Raw genomic sequence first — 16,424 nt, 5'->3', positions numbered from 1 at the left:
CTTTCCACTGAGCCATGTTGCTTCTGTCTCCACCCCTGCCCCCGCAGTGCCCAGACTGTGCCCCGGCAGCCCTCTCCTCTCAATAACAATAATAATTGTGGGTTTTAAGCGCTCACTACGTGCCAGGCACCGTACTGAGAAGCAGTGGGGCTCGGTGGGAAGAGCCCGGGCTTGAGAGTCGGAGGTCGTGGGTTCGAATCCTCTCTGGCCGGTCATTCTCGGTCTCCTTCGCTGGCGCCTCCTCCCCCTCCCATCCTTTAACTGTTGGAGTTCCTCAAGGGTCAGTTCTCGGCCCTCTTCTGTTCTCCGTTTACACTCCCTCCCTCGGTGAACTCATTCGCTCTCACGGCTTTGACCACCATCTCTACGCAGATGACACGCAGATCTACATCCCCGCCCCGTCCTCTCCCCCTCCCTTCGGGCTCGCATCTCCTCCCGCCTCTGGGACGTCTCCACCTGGATGTCGGCCCGCCACCTAAAACTCAACATGAGCGAGACTGAGCTCCTCATCTTCCCACCCAAACCCGGTCCTCTCCCAGACTTCCCTATCACCGTGGACGGCACGACCGTCCTTCCCGTCTCTCGGGCCCGCGATCTCGGTGTCATCCTTGACTCGTCCGTCTCGTTCACCCCACGCATCCTATCCGTTACCGAGACCTGCCGGTTTCACCTTTACGATATCGCCGAGATCCGCCCTTTCCTCTCCACCCAGACGGCTACCTTGCCGCTACGGGCTCTCGTTATATCCCGGCTAGACTACTGTGTCAGCCTTCTCTCTGACCTCCCTTCCTCCTCCCTCGCCCCGCTCCGGTCTATTCTTCAGTCCGCTGCCCGGCTCATCTTCCCGCAGAAACGATCTGGGCATGTCACTCCCCTTCTAAAACAACTCCGGTGGTTGCCTATCGACCTCCGCTCCAAACAAAAACTCCTCACTCTAGTCTTCGAGGCTCTCCATCCCCTTGCCCCTTCCTACCTCTCCTCCCTTCTCTCTTTCTACCGCCCACGCTGCACGCGCCGCTCCTCCGCCGCCCACCTCCTCGCCGTCCCCGGGTCTCGCCTATCCCGCCGTCGACCCCCGGGCCGCGTCCTCCCGCGGTCCCGGAACGCCCTCCCTCCTCACCTCCGCCAAACTGATTCTCTTCCCCTCTTCGAAACCCTACTTAAAACTCCCCTCCTCCAAGAGGCCTTCCCAGATTGAGCTCCCCTGCTCCCTCTACTCCCTCTTCCACCCCCACTTCACCTCTCCGCAGCTTAACCCTCTTTTCCCCCATCTCCCTCTGCTCCTCCCCCTCTCCCTTGCCATCCCCTCGGCACTGTACTCATCCGCTCAACTGTATATATTTTCATCACCCTATTTATTTTGTTAATGAATTGTACATCGCCTCGATTCTATTTAGTTGCCATCGGTTTTTACGAGATGTTCTTCCCCTCGACTCTATCTATCGCCATCGTTCTCGTCCGTCCGTCTCCCCCGATCAGACCGTAAGCCCGTCAAATGGCAGGGACCGTCTCTATCTGTTGCCGACTTGTTCATTCCAAGCGCTTAGTACAGTGCTCTGCACATAGTAAGCGCTCAATAAATACGAATGAATGAATGAATGAATAATCCCACCTCCGCCACTTGTCTGCTGTGAGGCCTTGGGTAAGCCGCTTCACTTATCTGGGCCTCAGTACCCTCAGCTGGAAAATGGGGATGAAGACCGGGAGCCCCACGTGGGACAACCTGATGACCCTGTATCTCCCCCAGCGCTTAGAACAGTGTTTGGCACAGAGTAAGGGCTTAACCAGTAACATCATCGTTATTATTATGAGTAAGCGCTGAGGTGAGTACAGTGAAATCAGGTTTGGACCCAGCGCCTGTCCCAGGGGGGCTCACAGACTCAATCCTCATTTAACAGATGAGGTAACTTTGTTGAGTATTCATTCAATAGTATTTACTGAGCGCTTACTATGTGCAGAGCACTGTGCTAAGCGCTTGGAATGTACAAATCAGCAACAGATACAGCCCCGGCCCATTGACGGGCTTACAGTCTAATCGAGTAGGGATTGCCTCGACATGTCAACCAATTCTATTTTCCAAGTGCTTAGGACAGTGCTCTGCACACGGTAAGTGCTGCATAAATACAATTAAATGAACGAGGAAAACCTGTCCGGCCCCGCTGCACCACGTGGTGGATGTTTGCTGTTGAACTGTACTCCCCCAAGGGCTTAGTACAGTGCCCTGCACACAGTAGGCGCTCAAGTAAATACGGTAGAAAGAATGAACGGGTGGACGTCCCTGGCGGGGCGTGCCAGGGAGGGCCGAGGGCTGGGGAAAAGGAAGAGGCCAACTTCAGGGATCCAGGCCCCTCGCCTGGGAGTCAGGAGGACACGGGTTCTAATCCTGGCTCCGCCACTTGCCCGCTGTGTGACCACGGGCAAGTCACTCCGCGTCCCTGGGCGCCACGTCACTTCCCACGTCTGTAAAAGGGGGACGGAGACTGCGAACCCCACACGGGATGGGGACTGTGTCCGACTCGATTTGCTCGCATCCAGCGCTCAGCGCTTAGTACAGTGCCTGGCACGTAGCAAGTGCTTGACAGATACGGGCACGGTGATGAATGACGCTCACTCCTCCATTGTCACCAGAGTTTATTAGCGTCCCCCCCCACCCAGGTCCAGAGAGGGGCAGGGCAGAGCCTGAGCGCCAGTGTCCAGCTGCCAGGACAGCGTCAAGATGAAGGCCGGTGACGGGAGGGAAGGCCCAGCCCTCTGCCAGGGCACCAACCACCAAAGAGGTGGGCAAGACGCCGCTGCCAGGCCGGATGGACTCTGGAGAGGATCCCGGCCCTCCCCAGAACCTCTGCGGAGCCACGGTAGCTCCCGCCGGTTCCTTTGGGTGCTCCCTCTTCCTTATCCACGCTCCTTCCGGAGCCTCTGCGGAGCCACAGAGCTCCCGCCGGTTCCTCTGGGTGCTCCCTCTTCCTTATCCACGCTCCTTCCGGAGGCCCGGAGGAGGAGGATGCAGTCCTCCCCCCGGCCCCGGGGCGGCTAGTGGCCGGCGGCTTGCCGCACGTAGGCTCGCAGCTCTCCAAGAAGAGGCTCTTCCGATGGGAAGCGACTCCAGCTCAGACAGGAGACCAGGTACAAGGGGAGGCGCCTGCGGGGTCGGGGGACGAGAAACGCAGGGACTCACAGAGCCGTCGAGTCCGGCCAGGGGCCCCTTCCCACCCGCTGTCCTTCCCCGAATCCGGCTCTGGCCGGGAGCCGGGCCATCACCCGGACCTTGCGGTGCCTTGCCCAGGGTGCGTGAGGGGCTGGCGTCCCCCGTCTCTCTCCCAGGAGGCGAGAACCGTCCGGTTCGGAGCGTGAGGCGAGTGGGATCGTCCCCCCCCCCCCGCCTCCCCTCTGGCTGGCTCCGCTCACCCCCTTTCCCTCCCATCCCCTGCCCGGGCCTCAGCCTCACCTCTCTGCCGCCCGCTGGCTGTCTCCGTCCAGCTCCGCCGAGGGGGACTCCAGCTCCCGCCAATGAGCCACCGCCTCCGGCCTGCGGTTTAGCTTCCACAGGGCCCGGACCAGGTGGAGGGCCGGGTCGCGGCACCCTGCACCACCCGTCCCAGCGTCAGCCCGAGCCCGGACCCCGGGAGGGCCGCGGTGGTCCACGCCCGCCCCGGCCCCGCTTCGCCGCCTTGGGACGAGCCCCGGCCGAGGGCGGGATGGTCTGGGGGAGGGTGGGGGCGCCTCTCGGCGGGGTGGGGGCCCCGGGGGGCTTACCTGGGCACACCTGGGCTCCGAGGAGGAAATCCTGCAGGGCCTGGGCCTCCCGACCGTTCACCAGCTGCTGCGTCCCTCTCCCAATCAGTGCCGCGCCCTGGAGCCGCCGCAGTACTTCCACCTCCGGGGGGGACTCCTCCAAGCGGGAGATGCCGTCTACGCCGTCCCCCGACCCCCAACTCAAGTCCTCGTCTCAGCCCCGCCCGGCCTCAGGGGCTCCGGGGACTCCCCGCTCCCGCTCTTCCCCGGCATTCCCGCAGCCCCCTCAGGGCGGCCCGAGAGCGTCAGTGGCCCCCTCCCAACTCTCGGGAGACTCCGGGGAGCGCAGCCCCCCGGAACTCAGAACCGTGACGAGAGGAGGATGGGGGAGAGGGACAACGGGGGGGGGGGGGGAGAGATGGCGGCTCACCTCCATTGCTGAGCTGCACGCGGAACAGGAAGCTGAGGCTCCTGGAGGAGAAGCCGGTTGAAGTCATTTCCCCGACGGCTCTGGGTACCCTGGCTCCCCGGGGGGGACGGTGGCGGGGAAGGGGACTCACTGGGTGAAGTGGGACACGGCTTGCTTCCAGTCCCCCAGGCCAATCCAGGCCTGGCCCTGGAAGAGGTGGGCGGCTCCCGCCCACAGGAGGCAGCTCAGTCGATCCTTCGCGTCCTCCGGGACGGACTCGGCGGTCTCCAGCCGCAAGACTGCAGGGAGCCGGTCCTCTACGTGGCGGAGAAGCTCCTCGCACACAGTCAGGGAGTCCTGGGCTCTGCCTGCCTCGACCAAGGCGGCTGCCGCCTCCAGGAAGACCTCAGGCAGCAGGGAGCCGCTGGGCAGGGAGACCTGGCAGAGGGAGGCAGGAGGATCGGGAGGCGGGACGGCCGGGCTCCGCCCCCGGCTCCTCCACTTTCGGCTAGCGGACCTCGGGCGACTTCTCCGGGCCTCGGTTCCCTCGCCTGTAAGTCGGGCATTAAATACTTCTAGACGGCGCCCCCGTTGTCGGGTAGGGATTGTCTCGCTCCGTTGCCGAGTTAGTCTTTCCAACCGGTTAGTGCAGTGCTCTGCACACGGTGAGCGCTCAGCGAATACGACTGAATGAACGGATACCTCTTCTCCCTCCCCCTCGGACCGTGTCTGATGGGACCGTACCGCACCTATCTCGTCGGTACAGTGCTTAGCACAGAATAAGTGATACCACGCGATCGTCGTCGTCGTCATTTATTACAAGATGGGAGGGACGGGGTGATGCCTCTCGGACCCAGATGAAGTGCTGCTCCCCCTTTCCGCAGCTCAGGACCGGGGCCTTGGGTGCCAGTCGGGGACGGGCTAAGCGGGCCGAAGTCCCTCGTCGGGAGGGATGTAGGGATGGGGGTGGTAAACTAGGTAGCTGAGGAAGGAGAGCCCTGCCGTGCGTCTCCCCACCGGGGCTGCCCCGCCGCCCTGTACTTTTTTCTTCCCTGGGAGCCCGGGACCCCTTCCGCTTTTCTCCCACTCAGCCCAACTCGGCCACTTAGTCGATCCTCCACCCAAACCTCTAAAACGAGAGCAGAAATCAAGCCCCGCTCCCCTCGGCCTCCGTCGGCGGGCCGTCGCCCCCGCCCATCCGGCTACCTACCTGCTGCTGTGACCCCTCCTGCCACAGTGCCAGCAGGTCCAGGTAATGCTCTGAGGCCTCCTCCACTCTGCAAACAGACCCCGGAGGTCACTGCAGGCCCGGCCCGGCCGGACCCCAAGGCCCGGGCACCCCCACCGGGCTCCTCCGGGGGATTCTGTGTGCGTGTCGGTGTGCACGTGTATGTGTTCAAGGAGGAGAGAAGAAGGGTGGGGAGACCCGGTCCCCGCCACGTGGCTGGGACCCTCCCAGCTCACAGGCAGGGAGGAGACAGGAGAGGGAGGGACGCGGGAGGCCGTCGGGGGTCGGGGGGGGGCAGTTGGACAAAAGTGCATTAGAGCGAAAAGATGAAGGGAGAGAGGGGGATGGATTGGAGAGGATGAGGAGGGAAGAGAAAGGTGATGAGAAAAGTCTGAATCCCGGGGGAGGATCCGATTATCGTCTGTCTACCCCCGTGCTTCGCCCAGCGCTTGGACCCGCCTAAGTGCTTCATAAAGCACAGAGTGCTTCACAGAGAAGCAGCGTGGCTTAGTGGAAGGAGCCCGGGCTTGGGAGTCGGAGGTCGTGGGTTCTAATCCCGGCTGTGTGACTTTGGACAAGTCGCTTCACTTCTCTGGGCCTCAGTGACCTCATCCGGAAAACGGGGATCAAGACTGGGACCCCCGTGCGGGACCATCTGATAACCTCGTTATCTAGCCCAGTGCTTCCAAGGGCGCTCGGCCCATAGTAAGCGCTTAACAAACGCCATCGTCGTCATCATAAATATCCTAAGAGGGGAGAGGAGGGGAAAGAGGCCGGGGAGGGGAGAAGGGGAGGGAAATGGAGGCAGGGGGAGCAGGGGAGGGGGCCCTACCTCCTGGTCCGGAGATATCTGCGGGCGAGCAGGCACTTGACCTCGCTCTGGGAGGTGGTCTGCAGGGGGGAGTTGGGGCGGGGCCCCGGGACCAGCAACTCCACGCAGATGAGGCAGCGGAGAAGGGCTGAGCTCCGGCGGTCGTCCGGGACGCTCAGGACCTGCGGGGCGCGGGGCAGGCTGGAGGACGGGGAAGAGGGGAGAGGCGGGGGCGGCCCACGCTGCCGGGGGCGGGGGGGGGGGGGCACTCCCACTCCCCAGGAGCGACCCCTAAGCCCCCCGAGGATGCCTCCCACCCCGGATTCACCTCCGCAAGCAGCTCCAGAGTCTCCAGCTCGGCGGAAGTACGGCCCCACTGGCGATAGAGGGCCGCCGCCTGGTAGAGGGGAGCCTCTCCGCGGGGGTCGGCCTGCAGGGCCTGAAGCAGGAGCTGCAGCGCTGTCTGGGGCCGGCCCTGCGGAGCCGGGGGCCGGGACGGGGACCGTGAGCCCCAGGCGGGGGGCGGGACCCCGACGTCTCCGGGGGCGGAGGGGACCCCCCCACCCCATTACCAGGCGCTGGTGGCAGCAGCTCAGAGCCGTGTGGATCTTGGCCAGGACCCCGCGGGAGCACGGCCCAGCGGCAGCTTCCTGCAGAGCGGTCAGCGCCTCGGCCTGGTTCTCGGCTTCCAGCTCCTGCAGCCCTGAGGCGGCCCCAGAATACCCACGCTCACGCGTATTGACCCGGGAGGCTTCCCAACGCCCCCCGGCCCCCCACCCCCGGGTCCTGACCGTGCCGGAAGGTGGCGGCTGTTAACAGCACATCCCTCAGCTCCTGGGCCCCCTGCACAGCCAGCGCCGCCTGCGGGTCTTCCCTGGGGGGCTCCCACCGGGCCAGTGGCACCAGTAGCCGCCCGGTGTCGCTCCTTCCTCGTGTCGCTCGGTCTCCGGGCGGCGGCTCGGCCTTCTGAGGAGTCACAGCCGGGGAACCCGGGGTGGGGTGACCCACCGGAGGGAGGCGAGGGAGCGAGGGCTGGGATGGGCAGTCGGAGCGAGGGCGGCACCCAGTCCCGTCCGGTCCGCCCCGGTCCCCTACCTGGCCGGGGCTCAGTCTTCCAATCAGGTCGGCCGCTTTCTCCGGGTGGTCAGCGGCCAGCCAGAGCGCCCCTTGCAGGCCGGCAAGACGGTGCAGAGGCAGGAACGGCTCCGGGGGCGGGCGGTCCCGGAGGACGGCCTGCCACAGCTGCTGGGGGTCCCCGCCGCTGCTTTCTCCACGCGCCTCCAGGACTGGAAAGCAGGCACGTGGGGAGGGGGGAACGGGGCGGAGGTACAGACTGGGGCGACACCCGCTCCCCCGGGCGGGCGCGAGCTGAGAACGGGCCCCCGCGCGCCCACCCGCCCTCCCCGGTCCCGGAGCCTGGGCCGGCCCGACCCCGGAGGTGCCGACCCCGAGGCCGGTTGCGCTCCCCGGCCGGCCCGCGGCCCCCGTCCCCCCTCGGCGGGGTCCCCGGGGGAGGCCAGATGCCGCCCCCGGGACGGGGCGGGCCGGACGCGGGGGTCCCCAGGGACCTCACCCCGCCGCAGGCCGATCCGGATCCCGTCGCTGTGGTCCTGCGTGAAGCCGCCGGCCAAAGCGGCCCCCAACACCAGGGCGTTGTAAAGGACGGTGATTTCCAGGGGGAGTACAGGGACGGTGGCGGGCAGTCCTGAAACCCAAGTGCGCGCGGCCATCTCGGGGTCACGTCTCACTCGGTCACTCCCCTCCCTCCACTAAGGAGGACAACCGAGCCCCAGGGCTCCGATTCCCCACCCGGAAGTCTGAACCTCCACCCAAGCACATCCTGCCCGTCTTCCTCGGGAAGAGGAGTCGGGGCCTCTGGACTCTAGGCTGATGCTGCTTCTCGGGGGCAGGGTGGGAAGGCGCCAGGGGAAGCTCGTGGTGGGAATATTAGGGAATGTCTACCAACTCGGTTATATTGTACTCTCCCACCTGCTCGGTACAGTGCTCTGCACACGGTAAGCGCTCAATAAATACCACTGATAGACTGATTGGAAAGGAGGGAGAGGGATCACCCCCAAAGCGGCAGCCCCAGAGCCGGGCTGACTGCCCTGCCCCAGACAGGTTCCCTGGCTGAGCCCCGAGGAGGAAGGGCACCCACCCTGAATCTCACAGAGGAGTCTGCTGAGGGCCAGGTGGCTCTGCCGGGCAGCCCGCTGCAGGGCACAGTCAAGGTCAGCATGCTGGGCCTCCTGCAAGATCCACACAGAGGAGGGCAGAGGTCCTGAGGCCCCGAACAACCCGTTTGATCGCGGGTCTCTGCCGGAGTGGTGGACAGAGACTGGTCAGCCTGTGCCCTGCTAAAGCACCACACGTAATAGGGCCCTGGAAGATGACCGGTAGCTATGACCAATATGGCCAACAGCTAGCGGCCATCATCCCGCTGCAACGTTAGCCTCCTGGTCCCTTGAACACTGTTATGAGGAGGGTCCGCCCGGACCAGATGAGCCTCGACTGGGAAGCCAGGCCGGTGAGCCGATCCTGGGACCGGTGTGGACTACAGGTGACCCCAGGCCTTTCCTGGGTGCCCCAAGGCATGGGGAGAAGATCGGAGGGGCGGCGGGCTCCGGAGTCTCCCGCCCCCTCCTACGTCACCTAGCTCCTCTCCTTCTACAACCCAGCTGGCACACTGTGCTCTTCTAATGCCAAATATCTCACTGTGCCTCTATCTCGCCGTCGACCCCCGGCCCCCGTCCTGCCTCTGGCCTGAAACGCCCTCCCTCCTCGATCCGATAATTACTCTCCCCGCCTTCGGAGCCTTATCGAGGGCGCGTCTCCTCCAAGAGGCCTTCCCGGACTAAGCCCCTCCTTTGCTCTTCTCTCACTCCCTTCGGCCTCGCCCTGGCTTACTCCCTTTGTACATCCCCGCTCCCAGCCTCACAGCACTTATGTCCTTATCTGTCATTTATTTATCTGTATCGACGTCTGTCTCCTCCGCTCTAGACCGTAAGCTCGTTTTGGGCAGGGAGTGTACCTGTTTATTGTTGTATTGTACTCCCCCAGGCGTTTAGTACAGTGCTCTGCACACAGTAAGAGCTCAGCAAATGCAATCGAACCAACGGAAACCACCAAGTGGAGAACCCATTCCAAGAGTCTCCTCAAACCTAACATCCAAAACAGAGCTCCTTATCTTCCCGCCCAAACCCTGTCTTCTCCTGGTCTCTCCCATCACTGTAGACGGCACCACCATCCTGCCTGTCTCACGAGTCCGTAACCTCTGCTTTATCCTCTCTCTTTCAACCCACGTATTCGGTCTTGTCACCAGATCCTGTCGGTCACACCTTCACAACATCGCTAAAACCCGGCTTTTCCTCTCCTTCCAAACTGCTTCCACGTTAAAACAGTCACTCCTCCCGTCCCGCCGACATCACCGCCTCGGCCTCCTTGCTGACCTCCCAACCTCCTGCCTCTCCCGACTCCAGTCCGTACTTCACTCCGCTGCCCGGATCATCTCTCTACAGAGAAGTTCAGGCCGTGTCATCCCCCTCTTCAAACATCTCCAAATATGGAGAAGCAGCGTGGCTTAGTGGAAAGAGCCCGGGCTTGGGAGTCAGCGGATGTGGGTTCTAATTCCGGCTCCGCCACTCGTCTGCTCTGTGACCTTGGGCAGCTCACTTAACTTCTCTGTGCCTCAGTTACCTCATCTGTAAAATCAGAATTATGACTGTAAGCCCCATGTGGGGCAACCTGATGACCTTGTATCTCCCCCAGCGCTTAGAACAGTGCTTGGCACATAGTAAGCGCTTAACAGATACCATCATCATCTCCAGTAGTTGCCTATCCAAGCTCTGTATCAAACAAAAACTCCTCACCATTGGCTTTAAAGCAGTCCATCACCTCACCCCCTCCTACCTCACCTCACTTCTCTCCTTCTACAACCCAGCCCTCACACTTTGCTCCTCTGGCGCTAACCTCACTCTGCCTCCATCTCGCCTGCCTCGCCGCCGACCCCTGGCCCACGTCCTACCTCTGGCCTGGAACGCCCTCCCTCTCGGCCAATGACTCTCCTCACCTTTAAAGCCTTACTGAAGGCACGCCTCCTCCAAGAAGCCTTCCCAGACTAAGCCTCACTTTTCCTCATCTCCCGCTTCCTTCTGCATCGCCCTGACCTGCTCCCTTTGCTCTTCCGCCGCTCCCCGCCCCACAGCACTTACGTATATATCTGTAATTGTATTTATGATGTCTGTCTCCCCCGACTCTAGACTGTGGGCTCGTTGTGGACAGACACTGTCACTCTTTATTGCTGTATTGTACTTTCCCAAGTGCTCAGTAGAGTGCTCTGCACACAGTGACCGCTTGATAAATACGCCTGAATGAAGAGCTGTAACTCTGGATTCCTTGGGCTAACAGATATGAAAGACCTGAACCTATGGAACCTAGACAAAAAGGTGGAGAGCACTAAAGTCCGAAGTCTTCTTCAGAGTCAGATCCCAGCACAACACGGATGAACAGCACAACTGAGGGGAGATGAGCTCAGCGAAGGGGCCGAAAGCAAGGGGCGGGAGGGGAAGGGGCACGTACCTTCCACCGGCTAATTACCCGGTCATTCTCCGCTCTCCACCGACCCAGGCAGCTGGTCTCCATAGAAGGGCCGGCGAGGGCCCGGTCCTGGCCCCAGGGTGTCGCCCAGTCTTGCCTCCGGGCCCTGGGGTCTCGTAACCGGCGTCACGCCTCCGGCCCTGGGACCGTTCACTCAACCTTCGCGGTCAAGTCCGGTCAGCGTGGGGATCTGGGTGAGGAAGTCAATGGGGTCTGTCGGTCGATTGGTAATATTTATTGAGCGCCCGTGTCCAGGTGGCACGGAAACGCCGAAGGGGGAGTCGGAGGGACTGCAACCTGGGGAGATTAGAGATTTCACCGGGGGAGGCTTTCTGGATTAACAGAATCATTTCAGGAGGCCGCGGTCTGCTGGATTTGAAGCAGAACGGAGTCCTGGGGAAGAAGTCCGTAGTGGGAGAGATGAAACTGAAGCACAGCGAGGACTGCCTGAGAGGAATGGAGTGGAAAGAGCACGGGTTTGGGAGTCAGAGGCTGTGGGTTCTAATCCCGGCTCCTCCACTTGTCAGCTGGGTGACTTTGGGCAAGACGCTTCACTTTCCTGGGTCACTGAGGACCCGGCTGGAAAATGGGGATGAAGACTGTGAGTCCCACGTGGGCCAACCTGATCACCCTGTATCTATCCTAGCGCTTAGAACGGTGCTCGGCACATAGTACGCGCTTAACAAATACCATCCTTATGATTATTCATGCGAGTGGAAGAAAAGAGCAGGTTAGAAAGAGGGAGAGAGCTGATCGAGTGCTCCAGAGTCAATAGTCAGGAGTTTTTGCTCGATGAGGAGAGGAGTAAGCAACCACTGAATGACCGTGGGGGCGGGAGGGGGGTGTTGAATTGAGCGTGAAATGTCAGTGGGACACTGTTGCAGAGATGTCCTGAAGTAGGAGGAGACGCGATATTACAGGGGAGAAGGGTCTGGATTCGAGGGGTCAATTTGGAAGTTATCCGCACCCGGGAGAGTTGAAGCCTTGGGAGACGGTGAGCTTCCTGGGGGAACGTTAAGGGAGAAGGGAAGTGGCGTGGTCTAGTGGAAAGCGCAGGGGCTGGGCGTCAGGGACCCGGGTTGTAGTCCTGGCTCCGCCGCTTGCCTGCCCTGTGACCTGGGGCGAGTCACTTAAATTCTCTGGGCCTTGGTTTCCTCTACTCTAAAATGGGGATTTAATACCTGTTCTCCCTCCTGTGAGCAGCACGTGGGACAAGGGGCTGTGCTCTCTCTGATAAACTTGTATCTACCCCGGCGCTTAGAAGAGTGCTTGACACACAGTGGGTGCTTAGCGAATACCATAAAAGAGAGGGAATTGCAGGAAAATGAGATAGCAAACTGGTCCTGAGTACCCTGCGTGGAGAGAATTGTGGAAAGGCCCCAGCCGGACCCCAACGAGCTCGCCGACTGCCCCCCGTGGGCCCCCACTTCCCCTCGAACCTCTGACGACTTCCCCAACCACGTCATTAACAGGCCAGAAATCATTAGGTGGAGACTTTCCCGCCTCCCACCCTCGCCTTCCTAACGCTCTCCCACTCCCCAGGCCTCTTTCTCCTCCTTCCCTGCTAGCTGCCTCTTAAGAGGAGATCTAGGCGATCTTAAAAATCTACCCCCTCCACCTTGTGCCCGATTCCATCCCCTCTCAGCTCTTAATCACCTGGCTCCCATCCTCCGTCCCTCCCTCCCCATCATTTTCCACCTCACGCTCTCCGTCGGCTCTTTACCCCTCTGCGCTCTCCATGGGCTCTTTTCCCCTCTGCCTTCGAACACGCTGAAAGTCACTTCTAGACTAAAACTCTGGATCCCACTCTATCATCCAGCTCTCACTCCGCCTCCCAGCCCCTATTCCTGTCCCAACTCCTCAGATTCTCCTCTCGCCCCATTCCCTCCGGCGGCCTGCACTCCCCCAAGTCACAGATGACCTCAAAGGGCCAACCACAAATGGGCTCTACTCTGTCCTCTCCACAATTTATCTTCATGTCCACCTCCCCCTCTAGACTGTAAAACTCGTCGTAGCGGGGAATGTGTCTAATCAACTCGGTCTTAGTGAACACTACCAAATGCTTAGCACACAGTAAGCGCTCAATAAATACAGCTCTGCCACTTTCAATGCTGTCGGTCACTCTCTTTACCTCACTTTGTGACCTTTGGGCATTTGATATTCACCCCACCCTCAACCCCTCAGCCCGTACATATATATCTTGAAACGATATATTATGAATTACATATTTACATTAATGTCTGTCTCCCCATCTAGACTGCGAGCTCATTATGGGCAGGGAATGTGTCTGCTAATTCTGCTGTATTGCACTCTTCCAAACACATGGTACGGTGCTCTGCACAGAGTAAGCGCTCAATAGATACGACTGAATGAATTAATCTTCAAACTCTCAGTGTCCCACAGGCTCCGTTTGAGGTCTCCTCCTTTTCTTGCTCTTTTACTCACTCCCTCGGAGAGTTTATCCACCTCGACGGCTTCAGCTGTCGCTTCTAGGTGGACCTTCCTTCCCTTCTGCGCCCAGAAAGCGACCAGAATCCCCCCTCCTTCAGAAGTCTTTCCTGATTCACAACATCCTGGTCACGCCAATCCAATTAGCACTCGTCTATATAATTCTCGGCCTCAGCTCCTTGGTTTATACGTGGACCTGTTTGCAAATTGTTTCCATTCAGTTAAGCAGTGTGGCCTGGGGATAAGGCACAGACTTGGAAGCCAGAGGGCTTCAATTTCAATTCACTCGAATTTATTAATAATAATACTAATAACGATGGTATTTGTTAAGCACCTACCATGTGCCAAGCACTGTTTGAGCACTTACTGTGTTGAAAGCACTGTACTAAGCGCTCGGGAAAGTACAGTAAAACAATAAACGAGAAGCCGCGTGGCTTAGCGGCAAGAGCACGGGCTTGGGAGTCAGAGAACGTGAGTTCTAATCCCGGCTCTGCCACTTATCTAATATGTGACCTTGGGCAATTCAATTCACTTCTCTGTGCCTCAGTTACCTCGTCTGTAAAATGAGGATTAAGACTGTGAGCCCCAGGGACTACCCGATTACTATGTAGCTACCCCAGCGCTTATAATAGAGCTTGGCACATAGTAAGCACTTAACACGTACCATCATAATAATTATTAATAAACTGGTGCATTCCCTGCCCACAGTGAACTTACAGTCTAGAAGGGGTGACAGACATTACTATAAATAAATAAATGGCAGCTCTGGTACATAAGCACCAGGGGCCTGAGAAGAGAGAGGAATAAAAGGAGCAAGTCAGGGTGACGCGGAAGGGAGTGGGGGAAGAGGAAAGGAGGGCTCAGTCGGGGAAGGCTTCTTGGAGGAGATGAGCCCTCAACTAAGTTTTGAACGACGGGGCGGTCGAGGGGGAGAGAGTAATTGTCAGGCCTTCCAGGCCGGTGAGGTTGGTGGCAAGATAGACAAGATTGAGAAGACAGCGTGGGCCTGGGAGTCGGAGGACCTGGGTTCTAATCCTACCTCCGTCACCTGTCCGCTGAGTGACCTTGGGCAAGCCACCTAACGTCTCTGTGCCTCGGTTTCCTCAGCTCTCAAATGGGAATTCCATACCTGTTCTCCCTCCTACTTGACTGTAAGCCCCATATACGACAGGGACCGAAGTGATTAACTTGTATCTACCCCAGCACTTAGTAAGTGCTTAACAAATAATCATAAAAAGAAAGCTATTTCTTCCAAGCCACTTGTATTTTGGGGGGGGGGTGGGGCGGGGGGTGGTATAGTATTTGTTATAGTATTAGAGAAGCAGCGTGGCTCAGTGGAAAGAGCACGGGCTTTGGAGTCAGAGTTCATGGGTTCGAATCCGGCTGTGCCACTTGTCAGCTGGGTGACTGTGGGCAAGTCACTTGACTTCTCTGTGCCTCAGTTACCTCATCTGTAAAATGGAGATTAAGACTGTGAGCCCCACGTGGGACAACCTGATTCCCCTGTGTCTACCCCAGCGCTTAGAACAGTGCTCTGCACATAGTAAGCGCTTAACAAATGCCAACATTATTATTTTTTGTTAAGCAGCAGCACGGGCCTGAATGGGTTCTCATCCCGGCTCCGCCACTTGTCAGCTGCGGGAACCTTGGGCAAATCACTTCACTGGGCCTCGGTTTCCTCGTCTGGAAAATGGGGACAAGGACTGTGAGCCCCACGTGGGGCAACCGGATTACCCTGTATCCACCCGGATGCTTAGAACAGTGCTCGGCACATGGTAAGCGCTTACCAAATACCATCATTATGATAATAATAATGTTGGTATTTGGTAAGCGCTTACTATGTGCCGAGCACTGTTCTAAGCGCCGGGGTAGACACGGGGGGATCCGGTTGTCCCACGTGGGGCTCACAGTCTTAATACAGAGGAGGTAACTGAGGCCCAGAGAAGTGAAGTGACTTGCCCAAAGTCACACAGCCGACAAGTAGCAGAGCTGGGATTCGAACCCATGATCTCTGACTCCAAAGCCCGGGCTCTTGCCACTGAGCCGCGCTGCTTCTCATGATGATGATGATGATGGTATTTGTTATTGTTATTATATATTATTGTATATTACGGTGATGATGCCCTTCTGACCCTATGCCAGGCCGCTTCCCTTCCTTGCCCCTAACGAGCTCCCAGCCTGCAGGTGGGGGAGCCGGAGGTGAATAGCCATGAATTCCAGAGATTCCTTCATTCAATCGTATTTATTGAGCGCTCGCACTGTGCAGAGCATCAGACACCAGAGCTGTCTTCGGAGAAGCAGCGGCAAGAGCCCGGGCTGAGACGTCGGAGGTCGTGGGTGCGGATCCCGGCCCCCGCCACTGGTCAGCAAGGCGCTTCACCGGGCCTCAGTTCCCTCATCTGTCAAATGGGGATGAAGACGGTGAGCCCCACGGGGGGGGAACCAGCTGGGTCTACCCCGGCGCTGAGAACAGGGCTCGGCGCATGCTCAGCGCTTACCAAACGCCAACGTTATTATTAGGCTGGGGGGGGAAAGAATAAGGGGAGAGGGAGCAGAGGCATGGGGGGTTAGTCAGGGAGGGCCGCCTGGAGGAGGTGTGCCTTCAATGAGGCTGGGGGGAGGGGGGGGGTCACTTACAGGTAGGCCTCGGGGCCGCGGTCGGCACAGACGAAGTCTGAGCTACGGAACGCGAGAGGGGCCAAAAGAGCGGCGGTCCCCACCCCCCGAAAAACTACATCTCCCAGCATGCTCCGCCCGCCCCACGCCCGAAAAACTACACCTCCCAGCATGCTCCGCCCGCCCCACGCCCGAAAAACTACACCTCCCAGCATGCTCCGCCCGCCCCACGCCCGAAAAACTACACCTCCCAGCATGCTCCGCCCGCCCCATCCCCCGAAAAACTACACCTCCCAGCACGCTCCGCGCCCCAATGGCCGAAAAACTACGCCCCCCAGCATACCCCGCGGCGCCAACCGCCCGCGGCCTACTCATTCACTCCCATTCAGTCAGCGCTTGCTGTGCTCGCAGCACTGTACGAAGCGCCTGGGAAAGCCCGACACCACAATAAAAAGTGACATTCCCTGCCCACAACGAGCTAACAGCCTAGAGGTGGGGAGGCAGACATCAGTACAAATAACTATTTGTATGTTGGAAGAGCTAAATGAATACGATTCGATGAATTTTATTGCTATTGTTCTTGC

The 16,424-nt window shown here is 59.6% G+C and overlaps 1 protein-coding gene across 1 annotated transcript; it reads right to left on the bottom strand.

Moving 5' to 3' along the window:
* Positions 1–2,614: 2,614 nt before the first annotated feature.
* FANCG (FA complementation group G) lies at positions 2,615–15,936 on the bottom strand. Its single transcript, XM_029061418.2, has 15 exons — positions 15,862–15,936; positions 10,759–10,966; positions 8,339–8,429; positions 7,754–7,885; positions 7,276–7,466; positions 6,972–7,146; positions 6,753–6,883; positions 6,509–6,655; positions 6,202–6,362; positions 5,352–5,418; positions 4,293–4,579; positions 4,163–4,203; positions 3,754–3,909; positions 3,446–3,581; positions 2,615–3,139 (listed from the first exon to the last, which is right to left on the bottom strand). Exons 2-15 carry the CDS (start codon positions 10,819–10,821, stop codon positions 3,031–3,033), a joined length of 1,887 nt encoding a protein of 628 aa, XP_028917251.1. The 5' UTR covers positions 10,822–10,966; positions 15,862–15,936; the 3' UTR covers positions 2,615–3,030.
* Between the last annotated feature and the right edge of the window lie 488 nt (positions 15,937–16,424).

The sequence above is a fragment of the Ornithorhynchus anatinus genome, chromosome 3 (genome assembly GCF_004115215.2).
Source record: "Ornithorhynchus anatinus isolate Pmale09 chromosome 3, mOrnAna1.pri.v4, whole genome shotgun sequence".
In the NCBI taxonomy this organism is placed as follows: domain Eukaryota; kingdom Metazoa; phylum Chordata; class Mammalia; order Monotremata; family Ornithorhynchidae; genus Ornithorhynchus; species Ornithorhynchus anatinus.
Note: the sequence above shows the minus strand (reverse complement) of the source record. Positions and strands in the feature narration are given on the sequence as shown.